The 18,706-nt window shown below is 34.6% G+C and overlaps 1 protein-coding gene across 4 annotated transcripts in view; it reads left to right on the top strand.

Moving 5' to 3' along the window:
• The window catches only part of RAPGEF2 (Rap guanine nucleotide exchange factor 2), a 181,349-nt gene that overhangs the window by 78,550 nt on the left and 84,093 nt on the right, over positions 1-18,706 (top strand). For 2 of the 4 annotated variants that reach the window (XM_032685082.1, XM_032685079.1), the window contains exons 5-7: positions 12,014-12,089; positions 13,249-13,416; positions 16,110-16,127. In XM_032685082.1, the coding sequence (XP_032540973.1) occupies positions 12,014-12,089; positions 13,249-13,416; positions 16,110-16,127 (262 nt within the window). The remainder of the gene's footprint in view (positions 1-12,013; positions 12,090-13,248; positions 13,417-16,109; positions 16,128-18,706) is intronic. The other 2 variants (XM_032685083.1, XM_032685080.1) reach the window with 1 other exon arrangement.

The following is an 18,706-nucleotide window of genomic DNA, read 5'->3' as shown; positions in this document are numbered from 1 at the left end:
GAATGATACCAACTCTCACATCCCATTTCTTTAAATGTTAGAAAGTTGACTAATTATGGCTAAAAATTGAGAGTTCTTTTTGAGAAACTAAGGAGGGGAAAATTCTCTGTGTAATAAAGTAAGTGGTTATTAAATGTGAGACCTGTTATACTGGGATATTCACTACTGCTTACATTGCTAATTAAAGGTATCTATCAGAAGAAAGTTGTTACTTTCAGAATTGATATGGCAGCTGGTAAGATGACCTGTTATGTAATCTGTTCCTTCTGATTTAAGGTTACCTCTGATTCAATTTAATAATATTTAAGGTTTTGAATTTTAGTACAAACCTACAAAACATCAACTCCCTCCTCAGTTACTTGAGAAAACTGCATTATAAGATTCTTGCTGAGGTCAAAAGGAAGTCCATGTTAGTTTTATGTGCTCTCAGAGTCTCTGGACAAGTTTTATAAGTGTAATGAACTGAAGTAATCTGGTCATTGCTTACCTCAAAATAACAAAATGAACAGTGCGCAAAAATAGCATAAAGAATACCAAAAAGGGAGAACTACCACCATGTGAAGAAAGGGAACAGAGAGCATTGCTTTTTCTTTACCTCATGTGAAACTCAGATGATTTTCGGTGAAGGACAATCTTGGTAAGCTGAAGTAATGACCTTTACTTATGTACTTGGAGGACTGTGGAAAAGGTGGAAGGAATCAGAAGTATTGTTTTGGTTTTTAGGTTGATTCCACTACAAATGATCTTTTCTGCAGTATTGAATAACATTAAAGACTTGAAAATGTCTCAGTTTCAAGTGATGCTAAAATTTTCAAATGTTTCTGAAAAACAAATTCAGGGATACAAGACATAAAGTCAAGTGAGGGAGAATTTATTTTCGAATTATAATATAAATAGGTAAAACAAAATTGTCAGTACTACTCCACTGTTTTACTTTGTTTATTCAATTACAAACTTACAAATTTGTCTTTAATATATCTGTTTCGTTCTAATAGATTTATGTAAACTACTAATTGAGGTCATGTGTTTAGCTCTCCATGTGAGTGAATTGGTTGTATTGACTGAGTTCAGCATATAAATGCATGTGGAAAATTTCAGTATATGTGGTCTTATTTCACTACTAAAAATCTAGATGACATGCTAGGTTGTTTTATTTTATTTATGTAAAGAAGCTAAAAATTTGTAATATCTTAGTTATGAAGGTCTGTAGGGGGACTTAAAAATACCTATTCTATATTTTTCAATGTAAAAACTCCTCATTTAGAATCTAACATCTAAAGTCTTTGTATGACATTGGATAAATACTCCTCTGTTTTAATGAATTTCATGAATGTTAATAAGCCAAACTGTGTTCACACGAGGTCTTGCCTCTTAAGTAATGTTTTCCAACAACTTCTTATTCTTTGAGACCATTATGTAGCTCTTGTGATGTCACGGTAATCTCCATGGCAACACAGACGTCATTAGCAAGAAGCATAAGCAAAGCTGTCTTTATTCAAACCATTTATTTATTTATTTATTTAAGGAACAACCAAAAAAAGTAGGTTAGGAAAAAACCTTTCATCTTTGAATGTTTTCTGAGATAAAATAATACAAGAACTTCTAATTTAAAAATAAAATAAGTATAATTTTTCCCAAAGAAAGACCTTTTGTCAGCTATTCTGATGAAGTACCTGCCTTCTAGCTTTCTGTGCTAGAGATGAAGCAAAACAGAACTGCTACAACAAGCTAAATTTTGTTGTTGCCTCTACTAGGAGGTTCCAGTTGTCCAGTTTTGTTTCTTTGTGTATATAGTTTATGAATACAGATCTTGAATTCAACAGGAGAATGTCATCAACTCATTTATTTTTTTTATATATGAAGATTTCATATGTCTAAATGAAAGGGTCCTAGAAGAATTTTAAGTGGTATTCTAGTCTGAAAAGTGTTCAGGATCACCTCGTTATATAAAGGCTCTGAGCATCTACCTTTGTTACAGTAAATTTGCAAAACAATTTTTTATTCTTAACAGTACTTTTTCAGATTGGGTTTTTAACCATGTTTCAGCTTAATGTGTTAGTTTTAATATAGCATTATGAGAAGATAAAGTGAGAAGGAACAAATGTGAAACTTTACACAATTATTTAATTTTTTTTAACCTAAACTAGTCAAACTTGCTACCATACTAAGTCTTATAACCAGGTAAAATTTTAAAATTAACCACACTTCTCAAAACTTTCCCTTTTCTAAAAGGAAAACTGTATGAAGATCATAAGGCATACGCTTCAGGGGTTGAATGAGGGGATTTTCTGGAGGTTTGCTTCCAGAGAATCTTGCTAATTTTAAATTATTCACTGTGGGTTTTCAGGAACTTCTTTTGAAGTGCTTGCAGTAGTCAACTATAAATTAACAGATTAATGCAACCGCTGATCTGTGTTGCATTTGCATAAGAAATAAATCCCTATGAGTATTATGTAGATACAGCACTATAGTCTGTCATCTCTAAGGATGCTAACTAAATGTGTTCAAAATACTGAAGAAGTTTACTAAAGCTTTCAGCTGGAGTTCAAATTAACTTTCACACACTTTTAGTGTTTTTTTCACACACAAAATTTAAAACATTAATTTACTATAAATATGCTTATTCTATGATTTTAGTATGGTCTGGTTAGTCGTCAGGCATTCTCTCTGTCTGGCTTGCTGGGTTCTTCCCAGCTGTACACCCTCCTGCTGCAGCACCAGGGTTATTGCCCTATAAGAGATTCCTCTTCTCCCACAGGCAGTGGGCGGTTTGGGTCCCAAGTCAAGCAGGGATCTGCAGTGATGTTTGAGGCTCTTGTCTCTTGTGAAACACTCCTCCCAGAGTATTATTAAGTGGCGTGTACTTAGCTGTGATGTCGCAAGTGAGTCCCTTCGCTGACACATGAGCTGTTGTATCTGAGACTGTAAACATCTAAGCTATCATATGACACTGGATAAGTCTAATCATCCTTATCCGTGGTATGCAGTGAGCTCATGTCTCCAGGATTTGCAAGTAGTGACAGGTCTGAAAATGCCTCTTCAACTTATATTCCACTTGCCAGCATCTCAGTTTTCCTTTTAGCTGAAAAGCATTTCTTTAAAGCAGCTTTTTGATCTTGTCGAAAAAACCTGCTATAAATAAAATAACAGAAAAATAATATGTAGAAAAATAATACATAGAAAAAAATATGTAGAAAAATATGTAGGAAAAAAATGTAGAAAAAATATGAAGAAAAAATATGTAGAAAAAATATGTAGAAAAATATGTAGGAAAAAAATGTAGAAAAAATATGTAGAAAAATATGCAGAAAAAATATGCAGAAAAAATATGCAGAAAAAATATGCAGAAAAAAAATGCAGAAAAAATGCAGAAAAAATGCAGAAAAAATGCAGAAAAAAGCAGGAAAAAAAGCAGAAAAAAAGCAGGAAAAAAAGCAGAAAAAAACGTAGGAAAAAAAGCAGAAAAAAACGTAGGAAAAAAAGCAGAAAAAAAAGCAGAAAAAAAAGCAGAAAAAAACGCAGAAAAAAAAGCAGAAAAAAACGTAGGAAAAAAAGCAGAAAAAAAAGCAGAAAAAAAGCAGAAAAAAAAGGCAGAAAAAAAAGCAGAAAGAAACGTAGGAAAAAAAGCAGAAAAAAAAGCAGAAAAAAAGCAGAAAAAAAAGCAGAAAAAAACGTAGGAAAAAAACGTAGGAAAAAAGCAGAAAAAAAAGCAGAAAAAAACGTAGGAAAAAAAGCAGAAAAAAAAGCAGAAAAAAACGTAGGAAAAAAACGCAGGAAAAAAAAAGCAGAAAAAAAAGCAGAAAAAAAGTAGGAAAAAAAGTAGAAAAAAAGCAGAAAAAAAGCAGAAAAAAACGTAGAAAAAAACGCAGAAAAAAAAGCAGAAAAAAAAGCAGAAAAAAACGTAGGAAAAAAAGCAGAAAAAAAGCAGAAAAAAACGCAGAAAAAAACGCAGAAAAAAAGTAGGAAAAAAAGCAGAAAAAAAGTAGGAAAAAAAGCAGAAAAAAAGCAGAAAAAAGTAGAAAAAAAAGCAGAAAAAAAGGAAAAAGAAGCAGAAAAAAGTAGGAAAAAAAGCGGAAAAAAAAGTAGAAAAAGAAGCAGAAAAAAGTAGGAAAAAAAGCGGAAAAAAAAGTAGAAAAAAAAGCAGAAAAAAAGCGGAAAAAAAAGCGGAAAAAAAAGCGGGAAAAAAAGCGGGAAAAAAAGTTGGAAAAAAAAGTTGGAAAAAAAAGCGGAAAAAAAGCGGAAAAAAAAGCGGGAAAAAAAGCGGGAAAAAAAGTTGGAAAAAAAAGTTGGAAAAAAAAGCGGAAAAAAAAGCGGGAAAAAAAGCAGGAAAAAAAAGCAGGAAAAAAAAGCAGGAAAAAAGCAGGAAAAAAAGCGGAAAAAAAAGCAGGGAAAAAAAGCGGAAAAAAAAGCAGGAAAAAAGCAGGAAAAAAAGCGGAAAAAAAAGCAGGAAAAAAAGCAGGGAAAAAAAGCGGAAAAAAAAGCAGGGAAAAAAAGCGGAAAAAAAAAGCGGAAAAAAACGGGAAAAAACGCAGGGAAAAAAAGCAGGAAAAAAAGCAGGAAAAAAAGCAGAAAAAAAAGCAGGAAAAAAAGTAGAAAAAAAGTAGGAAAAAAAAAGGTAGGAAAAAAACCATAGCAAAAATAAAATAACATTGAGAATCCAGTGATTATTATGATATGAAGATGACCACCACGTTTTAATTAAGAATGTTAGTTATTGCAAATCAAAAGGAGTTTGGGTTTCACTTGCATCTTTATTTGCTTTTTCTAAAAGACAGACACTAGTTCAGATGAGAATTGGAGAAGTCAGCCTATATTATCAGCTAATTTCATGTTCTGTATAATGATCTCCTGTCTTTTAGTTGACAAACTCTTGATTTCGTAGTTTCCAGTGTGCAGCTCTAAGTGTGGGGAAACCCGCTGCTACCTTCCCTCCTTGCATCATCCCCAGTGGAGAGCTGTTTGCATTGGAGTGGCTCTGCATGCATGAAAGGCTCTGCCTTTTTTTCTGAGGGGTCAGGAAATGGCCATGCCAAATTTAGTTTTTGTCAGAACACTTAAGCATTCCTCTGGGAATGGCTTATGCATGTATACGAGCTTTTAAGTTGTTACTTTCTTCTTTTTCATCCCTGGCAAGGATGAGTTGGGTGGAGGTCAGCTCATTGATGTGAAATCCAGCTAAACCCAGCTTCGCTAGAAAAAGCCATATTGAGGTACTCATGTTTTTCGTTCTAATCTGGACATACCAAAGTGAAATGTGGTGTTTTTTAGTAAAAAAACATACATGAGAAGGAACTTGGCCGAATCCCCTATTATCTCCCTAAATGGCAAATAGAAAATAGTCCCCATTTTTTTCCCCATCTAGACATCTACTAAATACTGCTCTATATTTCATCCAAGAATTCAGTGTGACTAGTTTGCTTTAGAACTAAATCTAACACATTTTGATGTTGTTCTAAGTTAAATGTTGATTATTACATTAGACTTGATTTTGGGATTTGTCAGAGACCAGACATTCTGCTCATGTTTGCTTCTCTGTCATCAGAAAATGCAGTGATGGAAAGCAAGTGCCTGTCATGGCTGAGGTCATGGCACTGCTGTGACAAGTGGCGTGTGCATGTGGGACATGCAGCAAATGATCCATCTGAAGGAACAGAGATTCCTATCTATTCTGAGATTGAGAAGTGGAGGGTAGAGGGAAGATGGGAAATGCAGTAGAGAGTACTTGAATGTAAACGATGATGGTAGTAATAGCATTTTTAGGATGAGGGCTACCTAAAAGCAAATGAAGACACTTCAGCTTACATAACTTCAAATTCTAAATATGCTTCATGCAATACTTCTGTATTTCACTTTGGTAGTTTTCTATGATTCTCCTAAATGTAGATGTCAACTGAAGCAATGTAATTTTCACAAAAAGAGCTTGGAAGTATTGGGTTTATATGACTTAAGATTTGGTTTTATCATGAATTTATTAAAAGCTTGAGAAAGTGAACTCAACTATGCACAGACTTGTGCTTACAGATTTATTTATCTATAGTCTTGAAGAGAGAAGGATTGATTTTAGTTAAGATGGGAGAGGGATAATGTTTACTTTAATCTCCATGTATGTTTAGATGTTCTGCATTGGCAAATATTGCACAGCAGTAATCTTAAACCCATTGGACATACCATTTGAGAACTTCAGAACAAAGAAAGTTTTTGAATATCTGTTTTCTAGGGTTTTGGCATAAATCATTGCAATATTCATGCATTGCATTTCTACTTTAATTAGATTGTAAATTTTTTTATCAAAAAAATCAAAATCTCTTTAGAATTTATTTCCTTGCATATATGTACTCTAGAAAATTCTAAGAACTTGAGAACCAAGAAAATGTGTTACTTGTATTTTTCCTTCTGTTAGAACATGTCTAAATAGAACATACTTTTTGATTGAGAGGAACTGCCAATTAAATAGGTTTTATTTTCAACCAGCAACTTTGTTCAAAATATTGCGTTTACATGTACATGAAACTATAACAATATTTTGCACTTAAAAATGCGTTGAAGAATGTGTATGATAGAGATGACCATACTTGTGGAACTTTCTTTTTGAGACTTAAATGTGGTTTTACTAAAACTTTAAGCTAATGCAACGTGGTGAATATCAAAAGAAATCAAAGTGAACACAACATTATAGAGGAAACCCTAAATTTTTGTACGTCCTTTTTGCAAAATAGTTGTCAATAGTGAAATTGAGTTTGAGTGATCTTTGATTTTTAAGAGGAAGGAGGAAAAATGCTTCACACTGAAAACCCGTTTCTTGGTGTTCATTGTCAGTGGAGTTTTCTTCAGATTCTGCATCACTTTTGGTGAATATGTTTGCATTCCAGTGCTGAGAAATAACTTTCCACTTGGGAGTTGGGTTGATGTGAAAGCAGGAATGTGGAGGCCCAGGTTGAGGGGACAGGGCAGAATGCTGATAGGGAAATGTTCCCTCTTCAGTAGCTGCTGCCTTCCCTGCGAGCTTTGAAAAGAGCATCTGTATGTGTGTGTACAAGTATGTCTGGGGACCTGGGGGAATGGGTGGGTCATGTCTGGAGAAAACTGCCTTGTCCTCCAATATCATGATGATAATAGAAAGAATAGAGTGAGTTGCCCTCAGTACCTGCAAGTTTTTGGCTGTCTCTATGTGTAAGTGCTTACAAAAATTTGTGTGTTGCCTGTGGCTGTAGATTTAATTGAAGTACTTTATTGTTTTGTTTTATTAGTAAATTTATTAAATTTGAAGGGGATTAAATGCAGTGATCCTAAATTATTCTCATGTTTTTTGTTAGCCACTGACATATTTGTACTATTGTATTTTTATAATAGTAAAGTTTTTTTTTTAATGAAAACTGAAAGTGTAAACTTGGGAAACATGGAAACCCTTAACTTTCACTTAAAACTTGTCTTCTGTTAACAAGCATGTTGAAAACTGTAATACATCTGTTCTTTAGCTAACTGTGTATGTTTTGAGTATAATGAGTTATAAGCTGAGATACAGATGTAGTAAAGTATGCTTATGGAGAAGGGAACTGTCATCTATGGTCAGTGTAAATTCAATTTAAAAATGCTTTTGAATTGAAATTGTAAATGACTTATATGAATTAAAATATCTACTTTTAATACACAGAGTGAGCAAAAGATTTTTTTTTTTTAGTATTAATGAATTTATTTGGAAATAATGCTTTTGAATAGTCAAGTGGAAAATTAGACTTGTCAATTGTTTAAGGGAATAGTGTAGTTAGGGAGCAGTTGCTTGGGGAAAACATCTGTCTACTGTAAAATGGATTCCTGTAAATAACATTGTTTTGTATATCATTGTTAGGGTTTTGTTGCTGTTGTTGTTGTTGTTTGTTTTTGTTTTATTTGCAGTAGGTTTATATTCACATCATACATTCAATATGTAATACAAGTACTGTGATAGAAAAGGACTCCAGAAGTGAATTTACCTCTAGGACAGGTACTGAGGAGAGCATCTGTGAAGTTTAATACTTGGGGAAACTCAAGTCAGAGCTTATGTGGTAGCAGAGAAGAAAAGTGTTAGAAAAGCTGCTGCAAAACAAGGTTCTTTGGGAAATTTAGGTGAGGCAGCAATGTCCTGACCAGGGAACCCTTCCGGCTTTCTAAATTACTGTTATAACCTGTGCATCCCATATTGACAGCTGCAATTGGAAAGATAACTTTAAACTGCTTTAACCTCGTTTGATGAAATTCTCTTATGCACATCACTGATTTAGAGAAAATGGTTGCAAATCTAGGATTCTTTCGGTATATCACTGACTTAGTTGAAACAAGCTATATTTAGGAGTTGTATTGAGACAATTCTGATTTAAGTGACACAACCAAATGTGAAGTGTATATTATGTAAAATTCTTTACTGCATTTTAAAAACGAAAATGGGTTTAAGCTTAAGCTCCAGAGTGAGGTCATATATCCACAAGCTTATCTCACTCTACAGTAAGGGAAGGAGTAAATTTGTCAAATCCCTGGTCCATTGAAACTTGCTAATAAAGGCTCTCTACATTGTATTTTGGCTAGCCAGTACTCATGTAGACTATGTGTTTAGTGAGAAATCTGGGTAGTCATACTCACTTCCTATGGGAAGTCTGGCATCAAAATTTTGTAAAGAACATTGTCTAGTCAAAGTTACTGAAATAGAACTGATATTATGAAGATAATGTCAGCCCTTCCACTGAAATTTTACTTGGTGATACTGTTCCTGTGTGATACTTAACATCCCTCAAGCCAGCTTGCATGGTGGCTTGTGGTCCCTTGAATGAAGTTCTTCTCCTGGTATTTCATGGAATCACAGAATGATTTGGGTTGGAAGGGACCTTAAAGATCAGCTGGTTCTAAATCCGTTGCCATGGACAGGGACATCTTCTACTAGACCAGGTTTCTCAGAGCCCCATCCAACCTGGTCTGGAACACTTGAAGGGATGGGAGTCCACAACTTCTGTGGGCAACCTGTTCCAGTGCCTCAGCGTTCTGATCATGAAGAATTTTACAAAAGGCTTTTCAACTTGGGCTTTTTTATCAGCTCAGTAAACAGACTGTATTATGTGTTGGGTATTTGCTTCCTCTTACTGCTTGCTGATGTGTTAAATAACTTGTTTTCAATAAAATCAAGTTTGTTTAGTGGCTTCCTCTACTGAGTGGCTAAGCTACCACAGTTGGGGATTTCAGGTAGAATGCCACTGAAGTCCTTTTTTGTTGGTCTTTTATTTTTGCTCATGTGAAACTCTGACAAATTAATTCAGTTGCGATGTTTGTCGTCAGTCTTATGAATTGAAACAGCAGGATTTGCAATGCTCTAAGATCTCAGTAGTTTCTAGAGTTTCTCAGAGTTGCATGTCACACAAAAACCTGTATTGAAGTGTGGTTCCGCAACAGATGGCATGCAATACTGTGATGGATGTTCTACCACAGTCAGAGATGGACACTTCTGAAGTTTCCAGGTGTAGTGGACAATGATAAGAGAGTTCCCTAATTTTCACTGATTAGGTGAATTCCTCACTGGTGATGAATTTTCAACAGAGATTGGAAATCAGGAGGTTTAGCTGGTGTGGTTGTCTGAGAACTGCAACACTTGAAAGGTCATTTAACTTTCTTATGCCTTGATTTACTTGTCTTCTTTCCTACAATACTTCACAAAGATTAGAGAGTTTATTTGCAACCTGAAGTGCCTTGTGATCTTTGGTCAAAGATAATATATACATGTGATGCACTGTCTGCTCTGATAAATTTCATGCTGTCATAGGAATCTGAGCAGTACAACAATGACATGGTTATTTGCTGTGAGAACCATCGTGTTACTGGGGACAGAAATCGAGAATTTTTTTTATACTAACTGAATGCATGCCTTCTATCTTAATATGTTGACTGCCTGTTCCCTGGTGCTGAAGAGTAAAATCCAAACAAGTTATTCAAGAATAGAGAAACACATCCAAAACACAGCTTTTTGTTTTTACTGTGTTTTCTAAAGCTTGAAACTTTTGCATGTCAGCAGTGATTAGCAACAAACAGAAGTTTTAAAGTTGATACTTACGGTCAGCAATAGAGGAAAAAGAAATGGTGGAGGGGAAAAGTGTTTATATGTTTTTTTGTTGAAATGAGTACTTGCTGTGAGACTAGAAAAATGGGTTGGCAAAAAAGAAATACAGCAATAAGTGTTTTCTAAGTGGTAAGAATATTTGTGTTTGTTTCCAATTAGAATATCAAATAAGTTGACTTCCTAATCACCATTTTTTGCATTGCTGTTTTTCAATAAATGAGTTGACTTACTTTCTGCTTTCTCTCCTCATCCTTTCTGTTTTTAAGGAAAAACTGTGTGTATGGATCCAGTTATTTACCAAAATATAAGTTTGCCACTTTTGCAACAGTCTAACGAATCAATATAATGGCTTCATTTTCTCATGTCCTTAAGAGTAGTTGAAATTGGATAAAATTCAAGATGATATTGTAGAGTAAAGAACCCTGTGTTTTGTTGCTGGACTATAGGAGGAACCATGTGTTTGCCTCTAGGAAAATAAGCATTTTGTCCAGAGACTTCTTTATTGAATGTTTCTTTTCAAGAAGCTTAGTATTCTGGAAAATTTTTTCTATTGTAGAAGTCCCATGTACCATTAAATGCGATTATTATTTTGATGAATAAGCACAGCTGGCATTTCTTTTCAATATCTGACTGCCTTCTTTTTGAGCCTATAAATGTGCTGTTGTCAAGAGATTAGCCTTTGGGGTAGTGAGTTAAGTTGTTCATTTCTACTAATCGCCAGGCGGGGCAGGAGCATAGATATGAACTGACTAGATATACTGTTCCAAATGGGATATGAAATAAAGCTTAAAAAAGTTACCTCTCTCAAACATTGTTGTTTCATTGTGTTACCATGACTGTGCATTACAGGATTGGTTAAAATTCAGATTTTACCATTTCACTGAGTCTGGTTTGTTTTTCAAGCTGTTGCCCTGTGGGCTTCAGATAGGAAGGTTTCCCATGTCTGTTGCACGGTGCCAATTGAAGAAAGGGAAAGGCTAAATGGTTATATTGGCTCTTTGCAAACTATAGCATAGGTTGGTTACAGCAAACTACAAGCGGGGTCATGAAGTTCCACTCATTTTGTTGTCTCTCCTGCCCTGCAGTCTGCGATGGGAAGGGTCTGGCATTGACCTGGCATTCCTACCCAGAGGAGGAATCACATAGCCCATAAACAAACTTTAACTGGCTGCCTTTCTTTTACTCCGATGGTGTAGGATTAAGGATCTAACTCTAAAGGTTCTGTATTTCACTGAATTATGTACTGGTTCTCTGCACTCCACCTTTACATCTGCATTTTGAGGATTCTTTGCAGTGAAACCTGCAGGTGCACACATTCATTAATACAGGCAGAGCGCTCCAGAAACTAAAATTAAAAAGCCTTTCTGTTTTATCCTGCAGGAAACAAAATAGTATCATGTTTAATTATTGCATTGCAGTGGGAATGTGTCATGAAAGGGCAAAACAACCTTTTGTCCTCATCTATTCAGTTTGGGAATACACTCATGTTCCTTATTTTATTATTTTAAGTGGAAAAGAGTTAATTGAAGTTGATCAGCCTTTTAATTATTTTCTTGGTCTTCCAGCTAGCTTTCGTTATAGAAATGCAGATAGCTTAGGTAACTTAATACTGTAATGTCAGAAGATACGAGATCAAACTCTGTAATGTAGTTCAGAATCAACTATACCTCTTCAGTAGGCAGCTCTTGATTGACACTTGTTTTAGTGTTAATAGACTTATTTAGCAAATACTCTTAGGGAACTATGTAAATACAAAATAGGTTTTAATTAACTGATAACCAAGGACACTATCGAAGGACATATACATGAAACTTGTATTGTGTAGAGGTATGTACATTTTTTTCTCTGCTTTGCAGTATCTGGATAAGATGTAAATATGCTTATTAATTGTGCTATAGCTCAGATCTCTTTTATAATTGAAATATTTTTGTTCTTCAGTTTTGGCAAGCGTTCTGCTGGGAGCATGAGGCGTGGATGTGAATGCATTGTTCTAGAGCCCTCTGAAATGATTGTGGTAAGAACGTTTTCACTCGGTTGCTTTCAAAGTTTACAGACCAGGGTTAGTAACACTTCAGTTTCCAATACAACTTAGAGTTTTCTCTTTTGCATGTGATCATTTAATAAATATAAGATTTCACACATGACTTTCTTACCATTCTTTGCTTACATACTTACATTGTTTGAGTGATAAAAACAGCCGTTCACACAGCTACAACCAACTAAATTGTATACTTTTAGAGAACAAAACTGGGACAACAAACTGTTCCCTGTACTTGTGAGTTACACAAACTGGTAACAAACAAGTAACCTAATCCCTTCTACAACCTTCAAATTATACCACAATTTCCTGACCTTCTGCAAGCTTTACATAAACTGTCACTTTTTAGGAAAAAATGTTTAATATCACAGTCTATATTTAAGCCATCTCTATATGGCTTAGATAATTGTCATGCCTGTATTATGAACTGATCTGTTAATAAAAAATTTAGCCTGTTGATTCTGTATTTGTTCAGATGAGGCATCCTGAGCTGGCAGGAGCCTCAAAGACGATGCTATTCTGCCACTGGACTACAGCAGATGTTGCTAGCAAAATAACCTTCCCTTCACTCAGTAAAGTTGGCAGAATTTAAAAATGTTCAAATTTAGTCTTAAAAACCTCAGATGGCTGAGAATATATTTAATTCAATCAAACATTAATTACTTAAGCTAACGTGCGATTAATACTTCAAAGCATCTCTGCTTATCTATAATAATAAAGCAGCTTAAAACAACCCCGACAAACCTACAAACTCTTCTGGTATTTTGCTAGCACAAGAAAACTATAGTTTTACAAGAAATCTGTAAAAGTAAATATAACAACAATATTAATGGTGTACCAGTTTTCTTTCTGCAATATTTTGAGTGGTGAAATGTTTGTATTTGTGCAAGTGTAAGAAGAGGGTGAGAAAGGGAGAATTTTTCTTCTGTCCTTTTAGAAAAGTGTTCATACTCAGTGATGCTGTTTATACTAATGTTGATATATTTTTTTTTTTTAGTAATGGTTTCACTCTTAATGCTGAAAATGCAGGAAATTCAAAGCTAGCTGCTGTTTTTGAAAGTAGGATTTGTTGTTTCAAACAAGAAGCATTTTTATTTTTTGTGGGAAATGACACCCTCTCTCGCATCTATTGTAGGTTGATTATATGGAAGAAAGTGAGGCATATTTTCAGCGTCAAGCATCTCACAGGCAGTCTCGAAGAAGGTTTAGGAAAATCAACCAGAAAGGGGAACGACAAACAATTATTGATACTGTTGACCCTTATCCTGTGGGGAAGCCACCTCTACCTAGAGGTTACCATACGGTAAGCTATCTGTATTTATTGTTCACAAAAGAACAGAAACATGAAAATTACTGAAAATAACACAATCAAAATGGCTAAACTTGCTGGTATCTTTAAAGTGTGCTTCTGTAGGGAGCTTTCCCCTTAAAATAATGTGAGTTTGGCTCCATCAGTAGTGAACGTGTGTGCAGCTTGCATCTTAGTTCAGAGGTGAACGTGTGTTTCTGACCGTGAATGTCATGTATTATTTTTTCCAGTCATTATGGGAAACTGTGAAAGCAATTCTGTTCTCATTTCCTTTTTCTCTTAAGTTACAGTAGCATTAGTTTAGTGTACTATGTTAAAAGGTCAGTTAGAGAAGCACTCGCTGTATGTGATAACAGGTGTTGCCTGAAAAGGGCTGTGCTACATTGCAGTACACCAAATACTTTGATTAGATCTCTCATTTCTTTTTGGTATCCAGAACTTAAATTTAAATTAACTTATGCTGGTGTCAGCCCTTTATACTTGGGTTTTAGTGAGCTACATAGTTGGCCCGTCATCAAAGAAATCATTTGGTCATTGATTGCTTTTTTTTGGGGGGGGGGGGGGAAATCTATACATGTTGAAAGTTTCCAGACTTTCTCTTGAGATGAAAATAAACTAATAATTAAAACTTATTCTATAAAATTTTTTATATGGGTTTTAAACTGAGAAAAGCTCTATTAGATTAATATGTTTGCTTGGTATTGATTTCAACTGTGAGGAAAATGCTGGAAAAGCTGTTTGTCTTTGGCTATTATTTGTTTCTTTAAGGCCCTAAATCTACTAGAACCGTAAAGGCATGGGCATAAATAACTTTGTGCATATTTAATCTCATTGAATTCATTGGGCTGAATTTTTCACAATGTAACCATATACATATAAATTTGTAGCATTAGAGCTTTAGTTTTTAAATACTTCAGTTTTTAAAATACTGTCTTTGATACAGGGCAGTTGTAGGCGTTTTCAATTTTTCCTTCATCCTTATTCCTTGACTTGTTTGCCAGTTCACTGTATATTCAGTGTGTGTCTGTAAGCGTGTAGATGTTTGATTACATCTGCTACTTATACAGGCTTTTCTTCATGAGTTGAATAATTACATTTTATACCAACAATTTGGTTTTGTTTATACAACAGCTTTTAATGGTTTAATTTTCAGTGCAGTTTTAATTGCCTCCAAATTTAATATGGATTAAGCCAGTTCATTTGGTTTGAAGATAAAACATTTTACTGACCTGTTTTTGCAAAAAAAAAAAATAAAATCGTGGTATTGTACTTTATAGGAGTTACAGGAAGAATTGCTTTTGTCCATATTATTTAGATGTGTACATTGTGCTTAGCAAGCAGTTGTAGTGTGATCTGTACCTACCTCTAGAAGGGCAGTGTTTAGATTACACAGTGCCATTTGCATTCACAGGAGCTTGCCTGTTGTATAAATTTCACTTTAGGTACGCCTGATGAGTTTTTGTAAGCTTAAGTGGTACTTAAGAGCAAAAGTCTATCATGTGCCGTTCTGTTGTGCAAGTTCATAATGGCTTTGTGTATGTGTTTGGAAATTCATTGCGAGCAAGATTTCATGTTGAGTTGGAAGAGATTGCCAAATAAACTCTAAAATTTTCAGCAGTTACAGTCAAATGTTGCTTTTCAAAGTGTAATATGATGCATATGACCGAGCTTATTATTTTTTTTCAAAGCAAATTAAGTCAAATAAGCTCAAATGAGTTTTAAAACGTAGTCAAGACTCTTCACGCTGGTCCATTTCCTCCTATTTTTACAGTATTTGGTGATCTTGTAGACGTTATTCTCTCATTCACTTCTACTAGCAATGTTATTTCTGTTGTTTTATCCATACATTTACAGGCTACACTGTTTTTTCTCCATTCATATTTTATGTCCCTTGACCTTGTTTTTTTTTGGTCTTAATTTCTTGAAAAATTGACTGAAAAAAGCAGGATTTTTTTCGAAACACATAGTAATTTGAAACATAGCACATATCCTGTGGACTTATTGCCTATACATTCTTTCGCCAACATCTGTCAGGGTGTCATCTTTGTTTCTACTTCTTAATTTTGGGTAAATAAAGAAAGAAGTATATAAAAAAAACCCCAGAGGTTCAGATATTGTAGTAAATAATGTGTTAAAGTCAAATTGAAAGAGGCTTAATATGATGCATTTGTTTTCAGATTTGCTCTTCCGTGTGGGTGTTCTAGTTTAGGTGTTATTTACATAAGATTCAAAGTAATAAAGCCGTTTTGATAGCATTCTCAAAGTCTTCACAGTGTATAATTTTCTTATATTTTGTTTTACCCTAAATCCATAGTTAGCATGTGGAATTATTATTTTTATTGTTAAATTATTATGCTTTATTTACAGTAATCTCTGAATGCTTTTCTTCAGAAATTTCAAACAGTATTTTCTGAAGAAAGTTTTCTATATCTTCATGAAAACATAGAGCAAAATGTAGATCTTAAATGCAGATGCATGGCTGTGCTTTCCAAGAATTAAAAATGAAATGCAGTGCTCTCAGTTGTGGCATGGCTTTCTGCAATAGAAACAACTTGTGGAGGACGGTGGACCCTCTTTAACAGAATTTTAACATTATCTTCATAGTGGTGGAATGTACTATGGCATGTCTGATAATGTTCATCTTTTCCTTTCCTCCTATATGGCATTCATTTCATTTTGGCTCACAGGAATGCACTAAACCTCAGGTATTGTAACTTACTGTGTATGGTCCACTAACAATTTACTTGTGGGTTTGCAGTGTGGTATCATAATACTGATGCTACGTTATGACTAAAATTGCCTCATAGCCTTTGCTTTGTTAGTTCAGCAATTTCACTATGATATAAAAATACAAATGTAAACACGAAACTTACTGACAGCACAATGTCTCTTGCCATCTTGACTGACCTTCCTTGCTTTGATGTCCTGTGATTTGTAGGAAATGAGAAGTATAAGCAAAGGGTATATATAAAATATTTAATATTTGACAGACATTTTACTTAAGTATCTCTTTCATGACACAGAGGACTTAAAAAATTGGCCCCCATAACACTTTAGTATGTCAGTAGAGGGAAATGGAGTGTGACAAGATGAGCACTAAAGAAGCAACAAAAAGGATTTGTCATGGTTTTTCTTGCTTGTTTTCCACGTGTAAGAAGACTCAGTAAGAAGAGGCTGGATTTTGTAGACTCCTAAGAAAAAATGCATAAATGGCTATTATTTGAAAGACGACCTTGCCAAGCTAGGGAGAAGAATGTGCCTGAATAAATCAAGCATCTTGGAATGGTACCAAACCAAACAAAATATAGAAGCTTTTCCTGATATCAGACCTCAAATACACTCAAAGTAATATGAAGATCTGAGTGACATCTTTTAAACTTAACTGGCATTTGCAGTTGCGTTTGTCAATGCCAAAGTGAATAAATACTGAGCATCCATTAAACACAATGTTTGATAAGAATGTGTCTTGTCAAACTGTTAAATGTCCCCACTGTTATGCTTGAGAAATCTCTTGTGATAGAGCTGAAAGCAAATTAAAACGACTTTTTTAGCTTAAAAAGTCTCCCTTTCTTCAAACATTACTTTGGTCAATTCTTCTGCTATTTTATCAGGAAATATGTTTAATTTAAAAGGTCCTCCTGTGTCACATTGTCAAATTCCTTTATCTAAAACACTTAAGAGGGTTCAAATTTCAATATGTTTCCAGTATCGTAGAGGAGTGATTTCTAGGCTGAAATTTGCTCTTTCTTCAATATGTATATTGCCATCAGTGCTCCCCAGTTTTTCAGTGGCACAATCCGAAGTAAGCTATGATTACTAAAATACTGTGTTTAGGAGTGATATTGTACTACTTAGATTATGATAGGCATTTGAAATACTTCATAGTGTTTTAATAACTTACTGTAATGTTTGAAGGATCATTTGAAGTGAAATCTGATGTTGAATATCATATTTAGGCATGTTACTTTTGGAACAAGCATTGCTGATTTCTAGGGTAAGAAAAATAGAAACTTCATAGTATATGGAAATAAAAATGTGTTTTATCAGCCTGATAAAATTGCATCCCTTTTACCACCTTTTGTAGTTTGGTAAAATTGGTCAGTTCTTTTTCAGGAAAGAAAAAAATACTGATGAGTTTGAGTTGCTCTCACTTGAATCTAGAAAATTTTTCCTTGTGCTTCTCAAGTGTGAGAAATTGTCTTTAACTAGATTAGTAGTAACACCTCCTTGCTTAATAGTCGAAATTGGATTTTAACTTCTGAATGTGGATTTTATTTCTGTGTGTATCTACTTCAGGCTACTTCATTTTTTCATAAAAAGCCCTTGTTTAAAGCAACTTGACTGAATCGAGTGTGGACCCATTCTCCTGAGAACCTACATGGCTTTTTTTCTACCCTTAGACTGTTTGTTGTTTTTGTTTTGATTTTAAAACTTTAAAATTAAATAGTCATCTGAGGAGTGAATTTAAAAAAGGGCAGATTTCCTTGTAATATCTTACTGCCAGTAAACTTTGTGGCTTCAGTACATCTGTGAAAAATTAGTCATACTCGGTCTGAGTGTTGCTAAGCTGGTTATTCTGTATATAATGCATGACATATTCAGTGTAAATTAATACAAGTTCATAAAGGAAAAATAACTTTGTCCAAAATAAGGTACTGTTCTTCAGTGGTATAGAGTAGTAATTTGTAACTCCCTGGTTTCTGGTAGTCTATGTCTGTCTAAACTTGGTATGTAAACTGCGATGTGGGCTTTAGTCTGTACTGTAGTCTTTACTTTGCTAAAGGCAAAGTATCAAAGCTTACTGGTGTACAGTTAAAGATATGCAGGTAGGCCTGCAAGTATAATGCTGAAGCACCTGCAGAGAGCGCTGAACAGTAGGATTATGTGTGGTGTTTTACTCTGTGATAATCTGTCTAGATTTGAATTGGTTAACAGGCTTATGAAATTTGCTGCTAGTGCATTCTCAGCCAGGCTTGCTAAAGCCAGCTGCTGAAATCCCTGCAAAAGGGATCTCTGCCTTTAGTAGCCTTTCTTATCCCATTCAGCTTGAGATTCACGTGAGGTGACAATCCGTTTATCCGGTGTTGGAAAGAAAAGAGTGGTAGGCATGGAGCCATCAATAACCCTGGCTTCCACTCCAGTTACAAGGATGTAACAATTTTATCCTCATGCACTGCTTTGAGACAGCTGTCGTGAGATGTGTTTAGGGCAGACAAGTCTTCCTTCTGGATTTTATTTGAAGGAGTTGACTGAAAATGTAAATGAGAAGAGGTCTGGAAATGAA

The sequence above is a fragment of the Chiroxiphia lanceolata genome, chromosome 4, assembly GCF_009829145.1.
Source record: "Chiroxiphia lanceolata isolate bChiLan1 chromosome 4, bChiLan1.pri, whole genome shotgun sequence".
NCBI classification, from domain to species: Eukaryota; Metazoa; Chordata; class Aves; order Passeriformes; family Pipridae; genus Chiroxiphia; species Chiroxiphia lanceolata.
Note: the sequence above shows the minus strand (reverse complement) of the source record. Positions and strands in the feature narration are given on the sequence as shown.